The 18,422-nt window shown below is 37.5% G+C and overlaps 1 protein-coding gene across 1 annotated transcript in view; it reads right to left on the bottom strand.

The window, feature by feature from the left end:
• Positions 1-4,745: 4,745 nt before the first annotated feature.
• The window catches only part of GMCL1 (germ cell-less 1, spermatogenesis associated), a 37,495-nt gene continuing 23,818 nt past the window's right edge, over positions 4,746-18,422 (bottom strand). The window contains exons 11-14 of the mRNA XM_019440889.2: positions 17,018-17,093; positions 12,293-12,438; positions 10,240-10,327; positions 4,746-5,882 (exon numbers count right to left, since the gene is read on the bottom strand). Coding sequence (XP_019296434.1) covers positions 5,754-5,882; positions 10,240-10,327; positions 12,293-12,438; positions 17,018-17,093 — 439 coding nt within the window. The 3' untranslated portion in view covers positions 4,746-5,753. The remainder of the gene's footprint in view (positions 5,883-10,239; positions 10,328-12,292; positions 12,439-17,017; positions 17,094-18,422) is intronic.

The following is an 18,422-nucleotide window of genomic DNA, read 5'->3' as shown; positions in this document are numbered from 1 at the left end:
ACATTTATTGCACACCTATATAGCAGAGGATTGATCAGTGAAAAGACAAAAGTCTGCTCTTGAGCTGCTTGCAGTCCAGTGAGGGATACAAACAAGTAAACAGTGTGAAAAGTGCGTTGATAGGGGAAAAACAAGATTGTGAGGACACACGAGACAGATCCCTAACTGGTTTTGAGGGGGAGGGTTGTCAAGAAGTTTCCAAGAGGAAATAATGTCCAAACAAGACCTTAAAAATGAGTAGAAATTAGCCAGGGGAAATGGGGTGACATTTGTGTGGAGAAATGGAAGAGATTGTTCAGGCAGAGGACACTGAATGTGTAAGGATAAGGGGCAAGGGAGAGGCAAGTGAGGCTAGAATAGGCTCATAATCTATGGTAAAGTGTTATCCTGAGGCAAAGGAAACAGGGAATCTTCGAAGGGTTGTAAGGATGGGAGAGAATCAGATTTGAGTATTCAGAGAACACTTGATAATGGATACTTGACTACAGGCAGAATATATTAGGAGGCTGGCAAAATAATCTAGATCGGAAATTACAGTGGCATGTACTTGAATGGTATCAGTAGGTAAGGTGGAAAGTGGCCGAATTTGAGAAATAGTTGCTACAACTGGACAAATTTGATGATTTTGGCTACAGTGGAGGAGCCAATTAGAAGATTTAACAATGACATCCAGGTTTCTGGCTTGTGAAACTGGGTAGATAGACGGTAGCATCACTTGCTAAGATAAGGCATATATGATAAATTCTGGAGAAAGAGGATGTTCAGATACGGACAAGCTAATTTAAGGTGCCATTTTGAACACACAAGAGGAGATGCCAACTAGATGTATATCTGAAGAGAAATCCAGCCTGGAATTACAGAAAAATAAATCATCAGAATATAGAGGTTCATTTGAAGCCATAAGAGTGCATGAAATCACCTGGTGCAGGCTCAGGACAGAAAAGGGCCTAGAGACAGCCAGAGGTGACTAAGACAAGTCATCAAAAGGAGACTAAGGAGTGGCCAGAGAAACAGAATGAAAACTGGGTGAGTGTGATGTCAGAGAAGTTTAAAAAAAGGCTCCTTTTTAAGGACAAAATGGTAAATTAAAAAAAAAAATTAATGTTTATTTTTGAGACAGAGACAGAGCATAAGCAGGGAAGGGGGAGAGAGAGAGAGGGAGACACAGAATCCGAAGCAGGCTCCAGGTTCTGAGCTGTCAGCACAGAGCCGGACACAGGGTTTAAACCCACGAACTGCAAGATCATGACTGAAGTTGGACACTTAACTGACTGAGCCACCCAGGCGCCCAAAAAGTGGTAAATTTTAACTGTTAAAAAAAACCCAATAAAACCACATCTAACATAAAATTTAGCAACAAAGTTGTTGACTCCGTGTTTGTGAATGGCTTTTGAAGTGGAGATGGAAATTTGAAGAACCCTTTGAGAAGTTTAGCTGATGCAAGTAAAATAATGGCAGTGGGTGGAAGTAAATGAAGTTTTTTTCAAAGATGGGAGAAATTTAAGCGCATTTAAGTATTCATGTGAGTGAGTTAGTATAGAGAAAAAAAAAAGATACAGAAGAGAAAAGGAAAAAACCAAAGGAATAAGTTCCCTAAAGGGACAGTCCTGAGACTAAACCTTATGTGGGAAAAGAGATGGGTGTCTCCAAAAGGCTCCTTCCCCTTTAATATGTGGGACAGAAATTGGGTTCAGCAGGGCTTCCTTACTGATCAAGTTGCCTTCTCTCAGGATGTAGATTATTGAGCACTGTGTCTCTTTCAGCACAGCATCTGGAAGAAAATCCTCTATATTTTTGATAGTTTGAGGTTCCCCCATTCCATTTTAATGGAATTTCAGTGGGGCCAGGTCAACACCTGTGATCACACTTTTAAGTTCCCTCCCCAACCAGACAGTTTTCAATAAACTGTATTTAAAGTACACATGTCCCTTACATTAGAACCAACATTAACAATCTGTGATTGTCTCAAATGTACTATTTTCTAGCCTTGGTTGAATTTTGTTTTGCATTGCTAATCTTATTTAACAAGGAATCACCAGCTTTTACAAAAATATCCTACTTTATCATTACATGTGGATGCATGCTGTTGATTAAGTCATCTAACTCTTCCCTAATTAGATGCAGTCTGGCCACTAGTTAACAGTGACTGATGATGTTTGAGGCTTTTTGCTTTTATACTCTTATACTTTCATACTCTTTTGCATATATATATATATATATATATATATATATATATATATATATATATATATATATATGCCTGGACCTTGGGAAAAATGTCAAACTCTCTGGCTGGGGAGGAAATGTACTATGCCTTTTGTTTTTTAGGTCCACATTGCTTGAAATCATGACTCAACATATCATTTCAGGTGACTGATAAGTTATCTATCATTTGCACCCCTGGCTCTGTTATCTTTTCTATTATTTACATGGGTCATCTTTAAGGGACTATAACTGATACAGTTTCAACATAAATAGTCCAATATTAACTTATAATTAACTTACATTAAATACAAATATTGTAATAGACCAATATTCTGGGCCAATAGAACTTTCTGCAACTAGATGGGAGATATTCTGTATTTCCACTAGCAGCCACTAGTGGAAATGTTGTAGCCACTAGTTACCTGTGCTAGTCACAGTGTGCCTAGTGTGACTGAGGAAGTAAATTTTAACTTTCATTTAATTTTAATTAACTTAAATTTAAATAGCCACAGTGACTCTTGGTAACCTTTTGCACTTGATATTGAAAATTATCTTTATATAATGGCAATCCCATTGAAAGACTTAAAATGTGATAGAGCGTTAGCCACTGAACACTCAATAAATAAAGCTACTGACTACCACTGTTATTTTAATTTTGCCTATATCTTGCTAAGTTTCAAGTCAAATCCATTTTTTTAAAAAAATTTATTACATTTATTTCTTTTTGAGAGTGAGACAGAGCATGAGCAGGGGAGGGGCAGAAAGAGGAGACACACAATCCAAAGCAGGCTCCAGGCTCCAAGCTGTCCCCACAGAGCCCGACGCAGGGCTTGAACCCATGAACTGTGAGATCACAACCTGAGCCAAAGTCAGACACTTAATCCACTGAGCCACCCAGGCGCCCCAAGGCAAATCCATTTTTTTTTAAAAAGGGTACGTTTATAGTCCTCTAATAATGTAGCATGAGAGGAGCACCTGGGTGGCTCAGTTGGTTAAGCGGCAGACTCTTGATTTTGACTCAGGTCATGGATCTCACTGTTCGTGGATTTGAGCCTGCTGTCTTGCTCTGCAATGACAGTGAGAAGCCTGCTTGGGATTCTCTTTCCCCCTCTCTGTCTCTACCCCTTCCCTGCTCGTGCTTTCTCTCTCTCAAAATAAATAAACTTAAAAAAATAATTTAGCATGAGACTCTAGAATATTTTCTTAGAGACCTCTTCTTTACTGATAATCCAGTTAATCGATTCTAATAACCAAGTTAGATAATAATTATTAATGGGTAAATATTGTTTTATGGCCTTGACAGCTTAAAAAAAAGGCTTGGCAAAGGCTATAAGGCAAAGGCAGACAAACACAAAAGCTTTTGTATATAATGGTTTATATGATACCTTCAGCTGACACTATTAATAGTTCAGTGAAAATATTCCTATTGGAAAGAATGAAAAGTTGCTAAGAAAACAAAAACAAAAGCAGATCTTTACTACCACTAGTTGACAATTACCAGTTTTTCAGATTAGAACACAACCTACTTGTGATTGAAGAAGTAGTTATTGTTTGCGGATGATGTAAGCAATTTGGCTAGGAAAGAACCAATGGACAAGAACCATACAGAATTCCAATTTGGTTAATTTATAAAATGAAATAGTTAATTTTACTAATATATTCAAACTTTCTCTTTCTCCCAATATCTCTAAAAATTCAATTAATCACATAATTCAAATTAAGATTATTACTTATATTTTTTAGCAAGGAACCTCTGATGCTAGAATAAGAGAAAAAAAAGCATCTCATGAAAGATATAATTATAGTCAAATATAAAACTGAGAAATGTAGCCCTTTGGGGTGCCAGATGGCTCATCTGGTTAAGCATCTGACTTTTGATTTGGCTCAGGTCATGATCTCACGGACGATGAGTTCAAGCCCTGTGTCTGGCTCTGCGCTGAGAGTGCAGAGCCTGCTTGAGATATTATCTCTCTCTCTCTCTCTCTCCTCTTTGCCCCTCCCTCAGCTCGCGCAAGTGCATGCACATGTGATCTCAAAATACATAAACTTAAAAAAAATTAGCCTCTTGATATAGCTACATTATTGTATTTGAAACATTTAAACTACAGCTTAGGGAGTGGGGAAGGGGGACATTTAAAAGGTTCCTTTAAGTCAAAGGGGATGAATTTTGAAAGGACAAAAGCAATTTATGAACCTGTGGACATATTACTGGGGAAGAAAACTATCAAATTCCAAAAGTTAAATCTAATTGGAAAAAAATCTAACTAGAAAGAAAAAAAAAATTGTTTTCAACTAAATTTTTTTGTCCATTTTATATAAGAACTTATTTATTCTTTTTCCAAATGGGTATTTATTTATACAGATACATAAAAATGATTCCCATTCTTTAAAACATACTAAAAATATACATTAATCACAAATAGCACTTACTCTGACTGGAAAGAAGATGTGCATGGCTATTTGCAAAATAGCAGTAAACACAAGGAGCAAACCATATATAAATCATGACAACCATACATCTCATTTTTGACAAAAATAAGTTCAATTTTTACATTAATGCTTTATTATAAGCTTCTATATGAGATCCTCCGACTTTATTTACATTTACCATGAAATTTCTATTAGCATGTATAACTCAAAGGCACTCAATTCAGAGGTTATAAGGTCCTGAGCTTAAGTAGGAAATAGGATTCCCAACCAAAATTTGAACATAAATAACTCCGAAGACCAGAGAAAATGAAAATGTTTAAAGTGTAATATTTGGTACATAAATAATCCATGACCTAAGAATAAAGTTGTATAGAATGTCAAAGAAATGACCATGTAAGGCAAAGGAATATCCTCAGATTCAAATGGATTTTCTCTCCCATTCAAGTTCATTTGAAAGTCTGAAGCTGATTTTGTCAAAAATCCTAACAAAGCTAAATTAAAAGCAAAATAAAATAGCATGAAAATGCTCACATTAAATAAAAAGTTCCCCAGCTTAGTCTCCAAAACCACAAAAAAGTATTTAATGATTAAAAACAAGCATAGCTTGGAGGCATTATCAGAATATGAGGAGAAATCATAAAGAGCAGGTGAAAACATTAAAGGACAGCTTTAAATGCACCAATTGAAAGAGCATTTATAACTGGCCAAGTTGTTCCTTCAGCATTGTCTTAGCCAAATAAAAATAAGTTTACAGATAGATAACTGAGGTTCATTAACATCAGGTAAGATCAAAGTTTAAACTAAAAATTAAATCTATATTGGGTTGCAGAGAAATGTGAAATTTACCTACAGCAATTTTCTACTGATGCTAAATTAAAAGCATGAGTCAAAATCTTTATCACAGAAATGGTTTGACAGATATTTTCTTGGCTTCAAAATGGTTTTTCATATATGCAAAGAAATGTAATGAGCATAAGAAAAGTCTTCTGTATCATCTGTACAGTTCATAAGGCCTTTGTCATTGTTAGTCACCTTAGATGTGAATATCAGTAGGGCCATTAAATTAAAGCTGGCCGATAAAGTTTTCAAAGTGCTACTGTTTCCAACTGATAAGATCCTCAGTTTTCAGGATTTTCTGGATGACGATTATTTTCAGTTCTTTTTTCTGGTGATATATACAGGAAGTTACAGCAGATGTATAAAGGGAAGATCAGAAGCCTGCTGTCCAAGTTCATCACTACTTGTTCCTATAAAACAAATTTGTAGCTTTAATGACAAGACAAAAAAACAGAAAACCAAACTATTGAATTGAGTGAACTGAAGGAGATCACATGGTGGTTAAGAGAGCTTGTATCTGAAGTCTCAAAGTCACCGCTCAAATCTCAAAACTCCAATCCACTAGCTGTGACCTTGGGCAAGTCAATGACTTGTCAACTGCAGCTTCCTTACTGTAAAATGAGTAAAAATACCCGCCTCATATGATTATAGTGAGGATTAAATGAGAAAAGGCACACAGAGGGCTCAGCAAAGCCAGCCATGTACAAAGTACTCAATAATGGTAGTTATTTTCATTACTGAAAAATTTCTATCAAGTACCTACATATCTTATGAACAGATATGGTCCAGAAATATAGACTTCTCATTTGGCTTCATTTCCTGATGGCCCTTAGATATAGCAAATGGTTGAGAAGAAGGTGGAAGTCACTATTAGCACGTACAAGCATGGTTCTTACTCTTGTCTAGATCTTCCACTGTCTCTAATGTAAATATATTATTTATTTGTCTCTTGGAATATAAAATACATTATCATGTAAAATCAATTCCAGGTTCAGTTACATCAGTACACATGAGAATGCCTTGAAATCTCAGAGATAGGAGTTGATCCTATACTTGACAGACACAGATGTAGCCATCTCTGATTCTACAGATCTCTATTTGGAACCATGTATGAACAGCATTAGGTGAACAGAGTAAGTCTTCAGACTACAACGGACAGCACTGGAACTTCTACTTTTTTTCCCCTAAGTTTACTCATTTTTGAGAGAGAGAGAGAGAGAAAGCATGAGCAGGGGAGGGGCAGAGAGAGGGGGGGTGAGAGAGAATCCCAAGCAAGCTCCATGATGTCAGTGCAGAGGCTGATGTGGGGCTCGAACCCACACACTGTGACATCATGACCTGAGCTGAAATCAAAGTCGGAAACTTAATTAACTGAGCCACCCAGGCGCCCCTGGAACTTCTACTTTTTAAATACTGGGATACATTCTCTGCAGTAATATATATCAGCTTTGCCTTATTTTATACATTTTGAAGAACATACCATTAAACACTGTTTAAACCTAGAGTTTTTGTTTTTTTCACGAGGAAAATGCTCCTGCGATGAAGAGCAACTAACATACTGGAACATTTAAATGACTGATGTAGGCTTAACTAGACACAGCTTGTGTGTTGGGGGAGAAGCAGATAAACTGGATAAAGAAGGTACGGAATACAAATGTGACCCCTCCACACACACATTATCTCTATATACCCCCAAACAGGGAAAATAGTGTTTTTTAAAAAAAATGTTAGTGAACAAGACGGATGAGATGAGTCAAGTGAGGTGATCACCTGGGCTGATGGCACTAACAGGGTTAGCAGAGAGGAATGATATCAAACATAGTTGGTCTTTAGACGTTGAGTCACCCTGGCATAGACGAAGTTTGTAGCAATAACCCAGGTGAAGGCACACTTACTAAATTTGTTGAGGACATATGCTTTGACAATAGGTATATTTGATGATAAAAACCAAGATTCAATGCCACAACAAAACAAAGACTCCAAGGAAGATTCTAGTATTTGAATATAGTTAAGGCTGGGGTGGGGGTAGTTCTTTTCCCAACTTGGGGAAAAGAGGGACGCCAGGTGGACATCACTTGAGAGCTGAAAGGACACACAGATTTCTGAATATTAGACTGTATTAATTCCCAATCTCAGTCCCCAAACTAGACAGATCTAATCCTAGCTTTACTAAACTTTTAACTCCACCTGAGGGCTCACTTTACCTCCATGTTTGCATTGAAGCACCATGAAGTTCCATTTTCTTTCTTCCACTACAGAGTGGAAGCTGAGGAGCCCACATATCACAGCACCAGACAGCGGTGGCATCTTTCTACGTCCATTTCTACTTCCAGACCATTATTTCTCCATCTTCATTTACCAATCCCTGCTTCTCTGAGGCTCACACCACTAGTCTGTACTATAGTTCTCTTATTCCCCCCCCACTCTACCATACAGGTCTAAATTCCAGGATCTATAAATCTAACTGTCTACTGGAAATCCTCACTTGGATATAAAGCAACTCAAATTCAAACCATCAGCTACTGGCTTCTACCTCTTCTTTCCTTTTTTATAGGCTATCTATACATTCACTCTTGCAATTTGGCTTTGACTCCCCATCCCAGCTCTTGAAAGTCTCACCAGGTTACCTTTTTTGGCCCACCCCTAGGTTTCTGTCCTGTCAGATTCTCTATACATCTAATTTTGGTGTCGTCTGTAAGAGGGATACATATGATTTTCCTTTCTGCTTATTTATATTTTCTATTTTTTCTATAACAAACATCTATAACCTGTGTAAAAAACACATATACAACTCCCCACTGCAATTTTTCTCTACAGATCACTAGAATCTCGGGAAAAGGTCCAAACTCCATCCACAGCCCATCATGCCCTTGCTCTAGTCCTACTGAACTCTTACAAATCTCTTTCAGTTCTTTGAATGACTCTTGTGCTCCCTTGCTTCTATCTTACTCATCATCTGAAGCTTGATTCAGGTATCCATTTACTTTTCAACTTTTCCAGGAGAGGGAATTTTCCATGAGCTGTTGTCCCTTCTCTTCCTCTCCCAACAACCACACCTGCCCCCAATCCCACAGTAAGGGTTAGAGACTTCTTCAACTTTACACACTACTGTGAGCTCATCTCCACCATGCAACTTATCCTAAGCTATATAACATAAGCTCCTCTTTATTTCCCCAACTGCTAGTACAGAACCTAGCATGCAGTAGGGACTCAAATGTTCGCTGAATAAACAACTCAAGGAACACCTGGAATACAACTATTATCTTGGCCTGGTGCTTTTTAAAAAAATCTCTGGCTTTGAGCCATGACAGTATTTTTTTATGATGTTCCAGGTAGAAGGTAAAGATAGCCATTGTTCATGCAGTTCCAGAGGGCACCAGAGGGACCAACAGAGGGACCTACTGAAGGCAGATTTGAACTTTCTTATTATATATCTACCTTCTCAAATATTACCTACTATGTGAGAGAGCTCTCTGTGGCCTGAATTGCAACAACTAGTGGAGGATCCCATTAAGAATGCTGTTAAAGGAGTTCTCATACAGGGTATGTGAGGCCAGAATGATCACTCCAAGGTTCCTTGCAATGCTAAATTCTTTTTTTTTTTAATTTTTTTTTTCATTTATTTATTTTTGAGAGAGAGCACAAGTGGGGAGGGTCAGAGAGAGAAAGAGACAGAATCTGAAGTAGGCTCCAGGCTCCGAGCTGTCAGCATAGAGCTCGACGTGGGGCTCAAACTCACAGACTGTGAGATCATGACCTGAGCTGAAGTCAGACGTTTAACCCACTGAGCCACCCAGGCGCCCCATAAATTCTAATGTTCTATAAGTCTCTTCTGTGTGAGGAAAACTGCTAACTTCTAATAATTTATGTGAACTATAGGCTCTGAACTCTTTATTAAAACAGTATGTCCCTTGGAATGGTGGTTAATTTTTATTACTTGAGAGAGAGAGAGAGAGCACACATGCAAGAGTGGGGGAGTGGGGCAGAAAGAGAAAGGGGAGGTGGGGGGGGAAGAAAGAGAGAGAGAGAGAGAGAATGAATATGAATCTCAAGTAGGCTCAGTGCAGAGCCCGAAGCATGGCTCGATCCCACAACCCTGGGATCATGACCTGAGCCAAAATCAAGAGTCGGATGCTCAACCGACTAAGTCACCCAGGCGCCCCCCAGTGGTTAGTTTTAATAGAAGTAAACTTCCTTAATATTTTAACAGCTCTCATGTAACTTTTCGAAAATGGCTTACTTTCTCATCATGACATTTTGAAACTTCTACATGCATGTGATATATAAAGGAACAAATGGCTTCAGAGAGAATTTTGGAATGCTACTTAGAATTACAGATGCTACTTTAGAAACCTATTGCGCTAGAGGATAATGTTCTCTTAACATACAGGAGCTATGGAGACACACTGGGTTATCTTCATGGTGTTTGCTTGTATAAATAAATGCATTTATGCACAAATGGATAAAGCAATTAAAATTCATAACTTTTGGGGGAAGATATTCAGGGTAAACAATTATTTCTCTATTATCAGCTTTCCCCTGCCCCTCAAATCAAACTGAGTTTTCTTTTTTACACTTAGTTACAAGTCTTAGTTACACTTCTAATAATATGGGAGTAAATTATGCATAAGTGAACATGGTGCTTCCATCTCTACCTTCAAAAAAACTGTAAACTGATTTTTAAATCAAATGTTAATTAAGAATTTTCAAAAGAGGATTCAAAAGACAAATACTATAACCAAACAACAGAAAAGTAATCAGACATACCTGATCTTTCTCAAGTGTAAGTATTTGATAGCCAGTTGTTCTACTACAGATTAGTTTTCCACTACTATCAAAAGAGGCTAAGCGTAATCTAGGATTTAAAAAAAAAACACAAATAAAAAAATAAACATATGATTTTTTTAGGATTATTTTTAAGTAATCTCTACACCCAGTGTAGGGCTCAAACCCACAAGCTCGAGATCAAGAGTTGCATGCCCCACCAACTGAGCCAGCCAGGTACCCTTAAACATGATTTTTAAAACCACAGATTAATTTTAACAAGCCCTCCCCCTCACTTTAATATTTACTTTTATCTTCCATATTCTTTTATATGATAAAAGATTTTTAAGTCTTTTCACATTCTAAACTGATCCTCTTTAGATTTATAAGATTGTGCTATTATACATATCTAAGATAGAAAATAATTTATGTCATTTTTATTGTAGAATATACATAAAATTTACCATTTTAACCATTTTTAAGTGGATAGTTCTCAGCATTAAATACATCCCCAGTGTTTTGCAATCATCACTGCCATCCATCTCCAGAACCTTTTCATCTTCCCACCTGAAACTTTGTACCCAGTAAACACGAATTCCCCATTTTCCCTTACCTCAGCCCCTAACAACCACCATTGTACTTGCTCTGTGAACCTGTCTATTCTAGGTACCATGAGTGGAATCATATAACATTTGTTCTTTTGTGACTGGTTTATTTCACTTAACACAAGGTCACCAAGGTTCATGTTGTAGCATGTTTAAGAATTTCCTTCCATTTCAAGGCTGAATAATATTCCATTGTAGGTATGGACAGTATCTACACAGGTATCTGTTGATTGGCACTTTGGTTGCTTCCAACTTTTGGCCATTGTGAATAATGCTGCTATGAAGATGAATGTACCAGGTTCATGATGAATGTATGAAGATGATCTGTCCCAGTCCCTGCTTTTGGGTAAATACCCAGAAGAGAGATTGCTGGATCACATGGTAATTCTGTTTAATTTTTTGAGGAAATGTCATTTCATTTTCCATAAAGCATACACCATTTTACATTTCCACTAACAAGGCACAAAGGTTCAATTTCTTCACATCCTCATCAACACTTGTTTTGCTTTGTTTTTGATAACAGCCATCCTAATGCGTCTGGAAGTATCTAATTGTGGCTTTGATTTGTATTTCTCTGATTAGTGATCTTTCAAAGATGAAACAATGCGCATTGGCCATCTGTATATATTCTTTGGAGAAATGTTTATGTAAGTCCTGTCCATGTTTGAATGGGGTTGTTTATTTTTTTGTTGTGGAGTTTTAGGAGTTCTCTAGATATTCTGAATATTAACTCCTTATCAGACACATGGTTAACAAATATTTTCTCCCATTTCATGGGTTGCCTTTTTACTCTGGCGACAGTGTCTTTTGATATACAAGAGCTTTTAATTTTGATGAAGTCCAATTTATTTTTTTCTTTTGTGGCCTGTGCTTCAGTGTCATGTTGAAGAAATCAATGCCAAGTTCAATGTCAACAAACTTTCCCCCTATGTTTTCTTCTAAGAGTTTTAGTTTATCTCTTATGTTTAGGTCTTTGATTCATTTTGAGTTAAGGTAGGCATAAATACATGACTTTAAAAAATCTGTTCATTAAGCTATTTTCCAATTTGTCAGCATCCTCTCCAGAAAGACAGCCAGCTCAACTAGCAAAGTTGGACATTTGAAATCCCATAGGGTGAAGGACAATACCAGACATGTTTTCCTGGAAAAATACCATGCTGTCTTTCCAGTTTGGACCTTTTATTTGCAAGAACAGCAGCAAGGTAACAGCTTTAAGTCTAGTTATCAATCCCATATCATTCATATTCCAGCCTACTCTTTCTGACATACTAGATCCAGACTTTGTGATTTTGATTATTACTAACACCTCACAGGAATGGAGCTTTATTATTTCCCTGCACATTCATATATATTGTATTACCAAAACTCTACTATTGTTGGTGTAATTGTCAGGTTTTATTTCATTTTTTTCCCCCCTAGAGGAGGAGTGTGACAGGGAAATTTCATCCTACCGAAATGCTATGCTCCTTCGAGGTTGTAAACTGACAGATCCACTACACGGCTGATTCAGTGTATTACGTTTGAAAATGATGTATCGATTGGTATAGGTTACAAGCAGGTCAAAGCCGAAGTTAAAACCTGTCCACCGCCAGCAGTACTAAGAAATATAAAAGAGAAAGATTTACTTCAGTTCATCATACTAGCAAGTCACAAATTAGAAGTTCAAAATGTCTTTTCTTTCTCTGCCTCATTCCAAATATTTCTCTCATGGGTCCCTTTCCCTTAAAGCTTACCACACAGAATATATCTGTGAAGATATATAAAGGCTTATCACACAGGCATAGTATATTTCAAAGCCAGAAAAGCAGCCTCTATGGTCATCATTCTTTAAGGGACTTTCCTAATATCACCTCTTCATGATCTGTTTCGTTCTCTCTCCACACTGTAATTCTATCATAAGAAATATAGCTTTTTGGGGTGCTTGGGTGGCTCAGTTGGTTAAGTGTTTGACTTTTGATTTCAGCTCAGGTCATGATCTCACAGTTCATGAGTTCGAGCCCCACATCGGGCTCTGTGCTGACAGTGCAGAGCCTGCTTGGGATTCTCTCTCTCTCTCTCTCTCTCTCTCTCTGCCCCTACCCTGCTTGCTATCTCTCTCAAAAATAAATAAACAAAAAATTAAAAAAAGAAAGAAATATGACTTTTCACCGCAACTCTAAGTAGGTATAGTTTAGGGGGCTGGGAGGTTAATGGAGGTAATAAGAACCCATTAAAATCTACCTTTAAAAACACCCTAAATTTCTTAAATATCTAACCAACAGAGTCACGACTGAGTTATTTATTTTTTTAAGTTTATTTAGGAATTTCTGCACCCAACGTGGGGCTTGAACTCATGACCCAGAGATCAAGAGTTGCATGCTCTTCTGACTGAGCCAGCCAGGCACCCCACAACTGAGTTATTTTAAATACCATCATGAGGTTCACAAGTTTGTTTGTTTAATCTATCACCTAATAGTTAATGAGAGACTATGAAGTGATGTGGTATGGTATAGCAAAGGAAAGTTAGGGCTTCAAGTATTTGGTTGACACTCTGAATTACAACATTAATTCAACAGTTCACAGATATTTACTGAGCACATATCCTGTGCCAAGTACTGCTCTAGGCTGAATAGCAGTAAGTTTCTGTCCTGGGAAATGTGTATTTTAATATGTGTATATGTTTGTGTGGAAGGAATTGATGGAATGGAATGGAAGAGAACAAAACAGAATAGACTGTCAGGAGAGAGTGACACAGTAGAGAAGGGGAGCTTGTAGCTGGGGAGCCTACTGGTTCAGACAGGTGGTCAGAGAAAGTCTAAGGTGATACTAGGTGAGCAAGGCCCTGAGTCAACTAAGGAGCAGATCAGTAACTATCTGGGGAAAGAGTGACTCAGGCAAAGAGAACCGCAAGTACAAAGCTCTGGAGATAAAAACATGCTTGACATATCTGAAGAACAGCAAAAAGGGCTATGTGACTAGGGCAATCACTTAGGTAGACAGAAGGTGGGGATGAGTTCAGAGAGTCAGCTGGGGGCCAGAAAACGTAGGGCTTAGTATTCCACAGTAAGGACATGGATTTCTTCTAAGTGCAGTAAGAGGCTCATGGAAAGTTTTGGGGAAGGACGTAACACCATCTAACTTACATTTACAAAAGATGACTTTGGCTGTTGTAAGGATAATAGAACGTAGAAGAGCAAGAGTAAAAACAGGGAGAGCAGTTGTGAGGCTACTACAATAGTTCGGGCAAGAGATAATAGCGGCTTGGACTTGGGTGGTAGTGGCAGACATGCTTAGAATGTATTTCAAAAGTAGAGTCTGGAGGAACTTTTTATGAACACCAGGTGTGGTATTTAAGAGAGAAGAATCCAAAGTTTGGAGCTTGCTTATTCAATGGATTGACAGAGGGGCCATTTGTGGGTTAGAGAATTACTTGGGAAGGAGAAAGTTTGGGGGTAAAAATCAAAGAGTTCAGCTTGGGACTATTATACTCAAGATGCTATTAGGATTCTGAGAAAGTTGTCAAGTGGGTAGCTGCTATATGAAGTCATCAGTGTAAAGTCATAGGAAGTAGATGAGATCACTTCAGAGTGAGCACAGACAGAGAAGAAGTCCAAGTACCCAGCCTCAAGTCATGCCAACATCTGTTGAGAAAGAGAAGGATGCAGGCGAAGGCTTGAAAGACTTAGAAGGAGCAACCAATGAATTGGGAAGAAAACCAGCAGAACACACTGTCTTGAAAGTCAAATAAGAGAAAAACCCCAAGAGTGAGTGCAGATATGTCACGTTGCCCAGAGCTTTTGGAAAAAGCTTTTAAAACTGCTTATTTGGCAATGTGGAAATAACTGACAACAAATAGCATGGCAGTTTCACTGGAATTTACTGGGATAAATGAATTGGAGTGAATTCAAGAGAGCATCAAAAAACAGGAAGTATAGACAAATATGGGCCACATTTTTAAATGAGTTTTTTGCTTAAAAGAGATGCAGAGATATGGAGCGCTGGGGTGGGGGTGGGGGGGAAAGAATGTGGGGTCAGGGTGTGGTCCCAGATGCGTGGTGGTAGAGTATGTTATATGCTAAGTGAGAATGACGCAGTAGAAGAGAAAAACTGAAAGGTTCTGAATAGGTGAAAAGGGATGGAGTTTGTAATGAGGGGAGGGGATGGATGGTTCATCCATTCTGATAGGAGGAAAAGCATAGCACACAGGTACAGCTGCAGGTAGACTGGCAGAACTGTTTGGTAGGTGGATGGATAGGTTCTCTTCCTATTGCTATTATTTTCTGAGTGATGAAAGAAACAAGGTCATCAGATTAAGAATAAGGCAGGTAGCACTGCCCCTTCTGAGAAGGTCTAAGAGGTACTCAAAGAATGGCAGGATAAATTCACTAGGGAAATGAAGATCACCATGCAGCACTAAAGACCTGTTTCAAGTTTACAGTTACAACCATTCAAGTGAAACCTGTGGGGTACGCTGTTTTTCTTTAATCATATTTATCTGTCTGGAAGCAAGAAAGTTAGGATTTAACAAGAATTGGGGTTTAGTCAGCTAAGTTTGACAGAGTAAAAAGGGAAGTTAAGACTATTAGCCAGGGACCAATTTTAAGATGGAACATAAAATGTAAGTAAAGAAAGTAGGGATGGGGTGAGAGGATAATGGGAAAAAAAGAATAAGAACAATGTGTTGTACATCCCTGTGGAGTTCAACAATTGCTGGGAGTCCAGGTACTAGAGAGTGTTAGAAAGATAAAAGGAGGTGGAGTCTAAAAATGGTATACTTGAAAAGGTGATTTTGAAGGGGGTGTATTATTTATTAATGCAAAAACTGAGGATATGCTTCCAGGAAATGGGTGCCTGAGGTAGGGTAGAGCATAAGACCACAGTGGGGAAGATGGTCAAAAATCACCAAGACTGACAACAAGAACAGGGATAAACGCAGATAGCCCAGTGCATGATGGCTATAGTAAGTAGTGAGTAGTGTAGTAGAAAGTGCATGCTTCAAAGGAGCTGTGGTTCAATTAGGCATGAGGGAGGCACAAGGTCTGGAAGAGGCAACAAGGAAGACTAAGGAATAAAGAAGCCACCTACCTATTCCCCTTTCATATGCTGTTCACACATCACAATTATGAATGCAAACATAAAATAATTAACTTCTAAAAACAAAAAAGTTAAAATGAGGGAAAATCTGGGAGAAAAATAACTGAATGGTTAACTAAATTAGGCTGAATGATTTTTTTAAACATGTTTTTAATGTTTATTTTTTGAGAGAGAGAGAGATAGCAGATGAGAGAGCAGAAAGAGAGGGAGACACAGAAACCGAAGCAGGCTCCAGGCTCTGAACGGTCAGCACAGAGCCCAATGCGGGGCTCGAACTCATGGACTGTGAGATCATGACCTGAGCTGCAGTCGGACATTTAACCGACTGAGCCATCCAGGTGCCCCAGGCTGAATGATTTCTTAAGATGACAATTATAATTAGAGTGGGATTTTTAAAAAATGTAGTTCATGTCCTATTAAAATCAATTTAATGAGTTACAGTTAGCTTTTAAAAAAGTTAAATACAAAATGGGATCTTTGGACACAGCAGCAGTAGATACTGTTTCATAATACTTTTGCTTCATTTATACACACATATGGTAATGAAAAATATGAAAAAAATGAAAAAAAATGAAAAAATGAAAAAAAAAATGAAAAAGTCTAAATGTGGGTAGCAATCAAAGGGTTTGAGTGTCTTTTTTTGTTTGTTTTTATTTTTGTTTAATACAATTTATTGTCAAGTTGCGTAACATACAGTGTATACAGTGTGTTCTTGGTTTTGGGGGTAGATTCCCATGATTGATTCACCGCTTACATACAACACCCAGTGCTCATTGAATGTCATTGATTTAGGGTACTTATACAAAGAATGGACTTTTAAGATTACATAAAAGCTTCCATATAATTTCTTATTTATCGTAATTTCTGGATTGCTGAGGGATTCTCTAGGCCTCTTAGCTGGACACAGAAAGCTCAACATTCTCATGCAGGGCTGAATAATCAATTACCACTGAGCACCTAACTCCTTGCCTAGGAGATCATGGTATAGAAACTGCACCAAAAAGCTCTGAGGTATGGCAGATGTCATGATTGTTACTGAAAGTGTATTTTGCACTAATAGTACAATTTTCATGAAAATATTAAGAGTCTTAGCCCATGCTTACCTCACCATCTTTGGCAAGCTTTCTACCACACCTCATGCTATTTCCCTCTAGTTCTTCTTTATTGATTTCTTGAGGCCTAGAAATACACATAAGATGTGAAATCTCACAAAAATAGGCAATAGTTTAAATAAAGAATAAGATTAAAAGAAGAGAAAAACTTGCTAACAGATATAAAAATACCTTTTTGTGGTATAAAATTAGAATATACTGATTAAATTTAGTCCATTGCCTTTGCTAAATAAAAAAAAATAATTAAACTTTAATGTTTCATTTATTGCCCTGACTTCTAGAATACTTTTATTAGGGCTCAGCTAAACCAGAGAAGGGGGCGGGGGGGGGGGGGGGGGGGAATCTATAAGAAATTGTGCTCATCAAGAAAATAAAACACTTAAAAGTCTAACTATTAAGCAAAATAAGTTAAAATCTATTATTTAAGATGTGACTTGGTATTAACTACCATTGGACATTACTGTTTCACATCCAAGCCATCTTTTATGCAGTATAACCATGCAAATTCAGTATTTAATATTAACAGCTGTAGAATTTTATCAATTGATCTTTACTTGGTTCCCTACTTTAAAAACCTTAATCAACTAAGAGAAACTTGGTATTTCAAGTTATGATAAGAAAAGGCCATTATTATTAGTTTGGAGTTCCAAATGATAAAAGTAATACAATATATTCATCATAGGCAACATTTATTAAGTGCTTAGAAACTTCATCAAATTAAAATACTGAAACAAATACATAAAAAATAAATGTAAAAAAAAAAAAAACCTAATAAAACACATCCTCAACACCCAAGAGTTCAGTCTAGTAGAGAACTAAAGACATAAGTAATAATGACAATAATGCGGAGAGAGTTGTGATGTTAGGAGCATGAAGAAAGCACAGATTTACTGTCTGGGATTAGAGGGGAGATCTTCACAGAGAAGAGTGTTTGTTGGCATAGAGATCAGAAGTGGATTCTATGCAGGGGAAGGGCATCCCAGGTAGAAGGAATAGTAGGTAAAAAGAATGTGGAGCATAAAAGAATACCAAATGTATGAACCAGAGCCTAAGATGAGCATGAAAGGAAATGAAGTAAAAGATATTTGGATTATTTTTATATTTTATGAGGAAAAATTTCAAACAAAAATATAAATAAAATAGTATAATGAGCCACATTTTCTCACCATCTAGCTTCAGTACTCTTGTTTCAATTTTACTCCAAGCCCACTATTCCCCCACATCCCTCCTGACTGATCATTTTGAGGTTAATCCTCCAGACATCACATCCTTTAATCTGTAAATAGTTCAGAATGTATTTTTTTTTCAAATGTTTATTTTTGAGAGAGAGAGAGAGAGAGAGAGAGAGAGAGAGAGAGAGAGAGAACGAACGCGCCGGGGAAGGGCAGAGAGAGAG

The sequence above is a fragment of the Panthera pardus genome, unplaced genomic scaffold, assembly GCF_024362965.1.
Source record: "Panthera pardus isolate Hobbes unplaced genomic scaffold, ASM2436296v1 HiC_scaffold_25, whole genome shotgun sequence".
NCBI lineage: Eukaryota > Metazoa > Chordata > Mammalia > Carnivora > Felidae > Panthera > Panthera pardus.
Note: the sequence above shows the minus strand (reverse complement) of the source record. Positions and strands in the feature narration are given on the sequence as shown.